Source organism: Henckelia pumila, chromosome 2 (genome assembly GCF_033568475.1).
Source record: "Henckelia pumila isolate YLH828 chromosome 2, ASM3356847v2, whole genome shotgun sequence".
Classification (NCBI taxonomy): Eukaryota; Viridiplantae; Streptophyta; class Magnoliopsida; order Lamiales; family Gesneriaceae; genus Henckelia; species Henckelia pumila.
In genome coordinates this window covers 175,803,457-175,813,266 of record NC_133121.1, presented here as the reverse complement: position 1 = coordinate 175,813,266, position 9,810 = coordinate 175,803,457, and the positions used below count along the sequence as shown (strand labels likewise).

General features: G+C 32.1%; 1 protein-coding gene across 1 annotated transcript; it reads left to right on the top strand.

Annotated features, from left to right (window-relative positions):
• Window positions 1–208: 208 nt before the first annotated feature.
• Window positions 209–6,712, top strand: LOC140878988 (cytochrome P450 76T24-like). Its single transcript, XM_073282615.1, has 5 exons — window positions 209–1,020; window positions 1,429–1,435; window positions 1,565–2,161; window positions 4,902–4,972; window positions 6,499–6,712. Exons 1-5 carry the CDS (start codon window positions 209–211, stop codon window positions 6,710–6,712), a joined length of 1,701 nt encoding a protein of 566 aa, XP_073138716.1.
• Window positions 6,713–9,810: the final 3,098 nt, after the last annotated feature.

The following is a 9,810-nucleotide window of genomic DNA, read 5'->3' as shown; positions in this document are numbered from 1 at the left end:
TTAATTAAATAGTTAATATTACTAAATCAAATTAAATGTGATGGTTCCCTACCTCTTTTAATTAAATCAGCTCAATAGTTGACATTAATTCAAGTGGTAATATATATATCAATGTGTGAGGCAATTGATTGATATGTATAATTATGAAAGTTTTATAATTAATATAACATATGTAGTGGAAACTAATTAATTCCATTTGAGAAAAAATATGGATTTGGTATTCTCAAGTATCCTCCTGATCCTCTCTTTGGCAGTTTGGGCATGGATTCTTGGAATTCTGAAACCTAAATCCACCAAAGTACTACTTCCTCCGGGACCAAAACCATATCCCATAATCGGAAACATTCTTGAACTCGGCGAAAAACCTCATCAATCTCTGGCAAAACTCTCCCAAGTCTACGGCCCCTTGATTCATCTGAAACTCGGAAGCTTGACTACCGTAGTTGTATCCTCTCCTGGAATGGCCAAAATCTTTCTCCAAAAGAACGATCAAGTTTTCTCCAGCCGTATCCACCAATGCGCAGCACACGCGCTGGATCACCACAAGCTGTCGATGGCATGGCTTCCAGTGGACAAACAATGGCGGAAACTGCGCAAAATTTGTAAAGAAGAGATGTTCTCGGTGCCTAGTCTTGATTCGACCCAAGGTTTGAGGAGGGATCGGTTGCAGAAACTGTGCGAGTACGTGCATGGTTGCTGCATCGATGGCAAGGCTGTGGATATCGGGAGAGCTGCATTTACGACGTCGCTTAATCTGATGTCGGCCACCCTTTTCTCCGAGGAGTTGGCAGCTTTTGATTCCGGTTCGTGTGAACAACTCAAGGAAGTGGTGAGGGGGATAATGGAGTGTCTTGGGAAGCCGAATCTTGCGGATTATTTTCCTGTGTTTAAAGTGTTGGATGTGCAGGGAATTCTGAGGAAGAACACTGTTTATTTCAGGAGATGTTTCGATATATTTGAGGAAATCATCGGGAAACGGATTGAAATGAGGGAAGGTACGAGGAAAAATGACATGTTATAGTACGGTAAAATATTTGAATTTCATAGAGTTCGTTATTATGATGATTTGATTTGATATGATAGAGTTCGTTATTATGATGATTGATCTTTAATGAAAATTCGACTTCATTGATTTTTTTCCTCTTTCTTATGGGGACATATATATTAACCAAGGTTCTAAAAAGCATGAAACGCGTCGAAAAGTGGAGGTCAAACTTCAAGTTTAAGCGAGCTTAGAACGAGCTTAACCGTAAAAAAACATTTTTAATTTTTACTATAATTTTAATTATTTTAAGACAAACATTAAATAAAATGTTAGATTAAGCATAAATATATGATTTAATAGATAATTCAAGTTATAAACTATAAATATAGATATTTAAAAAAAATTCATTTTAAAAAACAAATGAAATCTTTCGTTCTAAAAAGCGGTCGCGTAATCGAGCTTAAGCGTCGCTTAAGCGAGCTTTTTAGATAGAACACTGATATTAACGTGACGTGACCGATTTCCTCTACACATCTAGATTCTTGTGTACTGATTTGTCTTGATTGATTTTCGTATTAGGATTTATTTGTTGCTGGTACAGACACGACATCAAGTACGGTGGAATGGACTATGTCGGAATTACTCAGGCATCCAACTAAAATGTTGAAATTAAAAAATGAATTAAGGGAAGTAATTGTAAAGAACAAACAAGTTACAGAATCAGACATTTCAAGACTTCCATATCTGAGAGCTGTTGTGAAAGAAATTTTTAGGCTTCATCCTGCTGCCCCTTTGTTGGCACCTCACAAGCCTGATGAAGATGTAGGAATCAATGGCTATACCATCCCCAGAAATGCACAAATTCTCATTAATGCATGGGCGATCGGTAGAGACTCCGGTGCGTGGTTCAATCCTGAGTCATTTACTCCCGAAAGGTTTTTAGAAAATGAAATGGACTTCAAAGGTCAGCATTTTGAGCTCATTCCATTTGGTGCTGGTCGAAGAATTTGCCCCGGCTTACCGTTGGCGAATCGTATGGTGCATCTGATGGTAGCTACTTTGGTACATTACTTTGATTGGGAACTTGATGGAGGACTAAAGCCACAAGAACTAGACATGAATGAAAGTTTTGGACTCACTTTGCAAAAGACCATACCTCTCAAGGCTATCCCATGTGTAATTTAATCCTTTTAGTTTGTGTTGTCTCTACTTTTGTGTTCCTGCATGATGCAAAGAGAAGTTCAAAAAATATATATTTGGTTTCAAATGTGTGTGTTTTTTTATATGTATCTCCCCTGCTAATGTAATAAGAATATATATAATGTAAATTCTATGTTAAACATGATAGTTGATTTAATGTGGAGCTCATCATATAATGTATTTATGACGAAGAATATCTGAAATCACCAAAATTTAAAAGATACATTACTGAAAACCAAATTTTGCCAACAAAGAAGCTCAAGCATGAAAAGAGTATTCATGAAATTATGAATAGTTCTTTCCAAAAAAATAAAAAGAAAAAAATTATGAATACCTACTATATTTTTTTAAGAAAAAGAATGAATAACTACTATTCTTACCTCATAGTGTTAGTTGTGAAAAACATAAATGATCTTAGGATAAATTGCAAAAATCACTTTTATTTTCCTTGGAATATACTAAATCCTCCATTGGAAAGTAATTCTTACATTAAAAAATTCATATAATTTGAAATTTATCGCTAAAAGATCCACATAAAAAACGAGCTAAAAATCCTCTTTATCTAATAAATTAGAATTCCATATCTATTATATTATATTATATTATATTATATTATATTATATATACATATATATATATATATTTGAATTTATTTGTGAATTTAAATGGTTGTCATTTTCCATTACTACATAATTGATTTGTTTAATATAAATATGTGAGTTTATTTGTGAATTTATATGTTGCTCTTTTTCATTAATACATAATTAATGTGTTTTTTTTTTCAAACATTTGTTTATGTGGCTCTTCAATTAACTATTTTATTTTAAAAAGTATATCATGCACTCTTTCAAATGAAAAATTATGATTCTGTGATTCTATTATTTATTATTTGTTCTTTTCTTATTTAAGATATTCATATAGTATCTTGTAAGTTGTAAGACCATAAGTACATGCATCCACTTATTTTAAGTCTCCAAATATTATCTTGTAATATTGACAGATAAAAAATGTGTAAAAATCTATTACATATATACATATGTGAGTTTATTTGAGAGGATCAAAATTTAAGTAATACACTGTGAATATTGCATCCACTTATTTTAAGTCTCCATATATTATCTTGTAATACTGGTAAATAAAAAAATGTGTAAAAAATATAGAAATATAGGTACGTAATACATTATACAAGTTTTTATTTAAATATTCATATAGTTTTTCGTAAAATTTACATAAAAACAAATAAACAAGAATATTTATAAATAAAATTCATAATTAGAACTCAAATTGTGAGTAAAACAAAGGATATATTAATCAATTATAATTGGAACTCATATTTATAATAGTAATATCTATAATTGATTTAGATAATATATTAACAGAAAAATAGTGTGTAATAAACAAAAAAATTTAAGTAAATTCACAATTGTTACTCATATATATAATTTTTTATTTTAGGTATTCATATACTAAATTCTTAATATTCATAGAAAAGCAATGTGTAAAAATATATATTATCTTTTAGTGATGTATACGAGTGATTAATATGAATTATTAATATGAATTATAAAAATATATACTTTTTATTTTTAATATTATCCAAATTATCTAATTTTGTTTCAAATAGAATTACGTTCACGTGCAACACGCATGTTTACTTTTCGGATCGAGAAATTTCACTAAAATTGTATTTTATTCTACGCGGTTTATTGTCAAACTCATTTAATATGAGTTTCATATATATTTATTATATTATTAAACTAACGTTATTAGTTTTATTTTGATAAAATTTTATATTTGAATGATTTATAATATTGAAAGATTGTATATTAAATTTTATTTTAAAATTTTTTACATTTTAAATGATTTATAATATTAAAAATTTGTGAATTAAATTTTATTTTATTTGTTTTTTATTTGAAAAAAGACAACGTTTTTTAAGTGTTGTCGTAGGGGGTTTAAAACATTGTCTTTGCAAAGCACAACGCTTTTAAAACGTTGTAAAAAAGCGTTTTTAAAAGCACTGTTGTAAAAAGTTCACTCAAAGACAACGCATCAAAAGCGTTGTCTTGCTAAAAAATACAACGCAGAAAAAGCGTTTTGTTATAGATAGTGTTAATGGTGGTATGTTCACGTGCAACGCGCATGTTTACTTTTCGGATCGAGAAATTTCACTAAAATTATATTTTATTCTACGCGGTTTATTGTCAAACTCATTTAATATGAGTTTCATATATATTTATTATATTATTAAACTAACGTTATTAGTTTTTATTTTAATAATTTGTTAAATTTTATATTTGAATGATTTATAATATTGGAAGATTGTATATTAAATTTTATTTTAAAATTTTTTAAATTTTAAATGATTTATAATATTAAAAATTTGTGAATTAAATTTTATTTTATTTATTTTTTATTTGAAAAAAGACAACGTTTTTAAAGTGTTGTCGTAGGGGGTTTAAAACATTGTCTTTGCAAAACACAACGTTTTTAAAACGTTGTAAAAAAGCGTTTTTAAAAGCACTGTTGTAAAAAGTTCTCTCAAAGACAACGCATCAAAAGCGTTGTCTTGCTAAAAAAAACAACGCAGAAAAAGCGTTTTGTTTGTTAAAACAGAGAACGCAGAAACACTGTTATAGCCACTATTGTAAAAGATGAACGCTCAAAGACAACGCAGAAAAAACGTTTTCTATCATCTTTTATCTTGTGCTGGCAGGTTTTGGAGCTGGATGGGTTAGGGCATGGATGGTTTGGGAAGCTCGGGCAGGGGCGTTTGGGTTGGGTCAAGTTGTTAATTGGGTCATGTCATATGGGTATGAGTTCGATTTATTTTATTTCCGGCCCGGGTAATTTACTTAGAAGCCTAAGTGTTTGAATTAAAATGTAAATGGACTCGAGTGATTAAACTGTTGTGTTGGGCTAAGTTGTTAATGATTCAGTCTAGATTAATGGACTTAAGTTAAGGGGACAGCTACTTGAACGAGTCTGTGGCAAGTAAAATAGTCCGTAAAAATATATTTAATATATATATATATTTATATTTATATAAGTATGATTTTGATGGAAAATAAGTTAAATATATATTTACGGGCAGATTTTAAGGAAAATATTAATATTTTTAAGTTCACGATTCATGAATTTATTTTATGAAAGTTTAAGGGCATGTAAAGAAAATATTTTTGTGAAGTTGATGTGATTGTGACAACTCATGGGTTTGGAAGTCGGGATACCGAGCCCGATGAACTCTTCGCTTATGTTTATGAGCTTACGGATCCAGGTGAAGTGGCAGCATAGAGGAATAGGGGATCCACGTGTTAAGGTTTGGTGAACCTCGCCGCCGCATACGTTGGTTTTATAGATTGATTAATCGCTTATGTTGATGGTCACACATCACTGATGTGACTCGCACTAATGATTTTACGATTATGATATGTCATATTTATGTTACGTATTTAAGTTACATATTAAGGTTAAGGTTAAGATTATGATTATGTTTATGTTAACAACTTAGCATTATGCAAATGTTTTTATGAGCATGCATTCATAAGATACCTCATGATATTTTTAAGTGTCACGTGCTTGCATGCGATTTTATTATATGGTATTTGTTATTACTCGATAGAGCATACCGAGTCTCTAGGCTCATAAGATTTAAATTATGTGAAGGTGAGTTTGATGCTAATTTTGAGCATGTAGTCCCTAATGGCGGTGATGACGTCTGAGCATCCGTGGCAGTTAGCAGCCATGACATTTGCATTTATCATAGAGTTATTATAGGATTTTTATGCATTATGTTATTTCTCACATGATTATTACTTTTCGTTGATTTGCATGGTTTTACAATTGTAGAAGTTTGCATGGGATTGTCATTTGGACTATGATTTTCATATTTTCGTTATGAAACTTTCTTGCATGGAATTTTAGTCTGTTTGAGTATTTAAATTATTTGAATGCAATCGATTTTATTATGTATTTTATTTTAGGAAAAACTATTTTAAGTATAGATACATATATGTATGGACCTATATGTAGTATCACTATTTAAAATTAAAATATAAAATAAATAAATAAATTTTCACAAGTAAGGGTCGTCTCAATTGGTATCTGAGCATGGTCCTTGGAGGGTTAACTAGCCTGCTACGTGGATCTCAGAAGTCGCACTATCAGACTGTGAGTTTTAAATATTTTTTTTATTTATTTGTTTACGTATGAGACACATGAACTATTTTTTCACTGATTTATATTATAAGAACTTTAAGTTAAGATACTTAGTTATCCATTGCGGTTACGTGAGGGATTTATGGGAATTGCAGTATGCCTCCGAGACGTGATGTTCGCGATGGGGGTAATCATGATCCACCTCCAGCTCCACCACTCATGCCATTTGAGAGAGCCAACGTGGACATGTTAGCTGGTATTACTAGGCTACTCAAGCATCAGGCTGGGCAGCCTAGGAAGACGCATGAGGAGGGCGTTGCTGAGAGGTTCCGTAAGAAAGGAACGAAGGAGTTCGGGGGAACTACTTGATAAGTGCATTTTGTATGCATTAGTTCGTGATATTTTTATGTTTATTTTGTGTGCATTCATATTGTTTTATGTGTTTTTATGTGTTTTATTGCATTCATGTCTATTTCACTCTTCGGGTTTTCTTTGTAGGAAAAATGGAAATTAAAAGAGTTTTGAAGGCAAGAGAAGAGAAAAGAAAAAAAAAAAAAAAGAGAGATTGAAGCGCTAAAGAGAAATTTAGCTCTAAAAGTAGTGCTATCACTCTAAAAGTTAGCTCTAGAAGTAGTGCTATCGCTCTAAAAGTCAGCACTACATTTAGTGTTATCGCTCTATCCTAAAGCTCAAGAGGAGCGCTATGGTGAAGGGCGCATGATGAAGCGTTGAGGAAAAGAAAGCAAGCGCAATATCGCATGAAGCTGTGCGGCTGGGAATCAATGAAGCGCGATAGCGCTAGAAAAGGAGCTATCGCGCATGATCTGTACAGGAATGTTTTTCGGAGCAAAAAATCCCTCGCTCGAGCGCACTTTGTGCTCGCTCGAGCGAGAAAGACGGGTCAGGAATTTTTCGAAACAGAGAGTTGCTCGCTCGACTCACTTTGTGCCCGCTCGAGCAGACTTCTTAAAATTGAAAACTCTTGATCGGGAAGGATATTATATTTTGGGGATCTTGGACACATAAATACGGACTTAATCATCAGACTAAGGGTTCCAGAAAATGTAGACAATGGAGGAGACGACTACTTCACACTTGGGAGAGAAAATTTCTCGTTTCTTATTCTTTTCTTTTTATTATTTTTAGTTTATGATTAAAAACATTGTTTGAATCATAATTTCGTTTATGGAGTAGTTCTTTCTTTTCGATCAAGGCCACGTGATTGGGCCGGACAAATTGATGTAGAAAACTTGGATGTTTGTTTGGGATTTTTCAGAGTTGTTTATTTTATTGATTGTCAGATTTATATTTATCTTGTGAATATCCTGATCAACTGTTTGTTTTCATGTTAATTGATTCCAAGTCGACAGAGGAGGAATTGATTTCGATCACTTTGATAATTAATACATGGTAAAACCGACTAGAAATAGAATTCGGTTTCAGTGTGCGGTTTGGATGTAAACTGAATTTTCACAAATATTTAATGCATTAAAATTTGATTAGAATTACGAAAGATTAATCCGTCAATATTTGAGTAGGTTTGATTGTTCTAGAAATAGACCTTTGAACAAGATAGGAGAATTTCCATGATCTAAGATTAAATCTGAATCCTAAATCGACTACATGTTACATGTTTTTTCTGGTACCTCCTTGTGTCATTGATCGAACTTTTCTCATATTTGAAGTTAATCCAAAATTTTTGCTGCGTTTTTAATTGAATTTTATTTGCAATTTAATTTCTTAGTTAAAATCTGAAAATTCATCACTTTTACTGATTAGTCTAGATTAAGTAGGAACAATCATATTCTAGTACTCATACTTATACAGTCCTTGTGAATTCGACATCTGGACCTTTGTCCACTTTACTATTACTTGACTTGGTTTAAGATAAAGACAGTTGCTTCATGGTTTATGATGATCAATCTTCCATCAATGAACAAACATACAACCAAACTTATACTAGTAGACAAGTATTTGGCTTTAACTCAAATGAATTTACACAAGAAGAGTTAGTCAATGCACTACACAAAATGGATGATCAGTAAAAAAAGATTGTACTTATAATTTGAGGAAGTCAAAGTAAAGCAAAGCAAAAGGATCTGCCAGACGCATCAACTAAGCCCAATTAGGAACAATCAGTTGAGAAGATCGGTCTAAAGGCAGAGATTGCTAAGACAGAAAATGACGAGCTGTAAGCTGAAATTCAGCAGTTAAAATCAAAAAATTTGAGAAGAAATGAACTGATTCAAACTTGTAATAAGTCCTCAGTTCTGCTAACTAAGATGCAGGAGTCACAAAAACCTGTTGGAGACAAGAATGGTCTCGAATTTGTTAACAATGGCTACATTGCTGAGTCAAGTACTCAACCAAAATGGATTGTGCAAAGGAAAATACATTCACTTTGTTAAATCCATTTTGGTTTCACAGTAATCCCAACCTAAAAGATGAAAAATTTGTGAATCTAAGAACAACGGTCAAAAGTTTGGAATTTGATATGTTCCATAGAGCTCTTGTGCAAGACAAGACTGCGAAACCAGTCGAGTCAAACATATCTCAATGACTGGAAAACACAACCACAGACCCTATGGAAGACCAGTTCAAAGAAGATACAGACTAATCATGTTTTAGGAAGAACGAAATCAGACACTGCACCACAATCATATCAAGCACGCACAAAAATGCATCATTCACACGCACCTATTTATGCACAACTCAAATGGAAAACTACCAGTGGTCGACCAGTTAGGTTGATCCAAGTATGGATTTTTAAAGGAACTAATCCACCGAGGATCCATAATGACTTGGGTATCAAAGTCTAGTTTAATTTTGTTCTTGCAGGTGACAAGAACTGAATAATTCAAAAATCAATTTGGCATGAGTACATTGATCAACTGAAGAGCCAAACTGATACTTCACTCTGGTTTAAATACAAATCATTCAACTAGATTAATGAGAATCATTAGCTTATCTCGTTAACCCTTGCAAGCTCAACAAATCGGAGGAAAATCAGTTTGAGGAAAAAATCAATTAAGGGGGAACTTCATTAGGAGTTTGACACTCTAACTGATTATCCACTCCAGAAAAATAAAGCATTCTAGTCCAGTTCTCACAATCAGAATCTTGTGAGACATCACATTTTAAGGGGGAACACCAGTCGATGCTAAAGAGAAATAGTTTATGATGAACATCAAACAGAACATCAACTGAAGCATACTTCAACTGATCAAATACCATGACATATAACTAAGCCTTTATTATTCTTATCTATTATTTTGAGCATCGTTGTTTTAGCCTATCTTGATATGCTTTTATTAATTGGTTGATATTAACATAATGCTTTGCATGGACTAAAATAAAATGAACAACATAATAAAACTAAAATAAATTTTATTCACAATTGATATTTTACAATGTCTATTTTCCATTCAACCTCCATCTTCCAAAAGCTCATCCATACACTCAGTTCA

Excerpts from the sequence above, each read along its gene's own strand:
- LOC140878988 (XM_073282615.1), top strand. The coding sequence starts at position 209 with ATGGATTTGGTATTCTCAAGTATCCTCCTGATCCTCTCTTTGGCAGTT. Across the intron at positions 2,162-4,901 it reads CTCTCAAGGCTATCCCATGT|GTTTTGGAGCTGGATGGGTT; the intron begins GTAATTTAATCC and ends TTGTGCTGGCAG. Across the intron at positions 4,973-6,498 it reads GGGCGTTTGGGTTGGGTCAA|TATGCCTCCGAGACGTGATG; the intron begins GTTGTTAATTGG and ends TGGGAATTGCAG.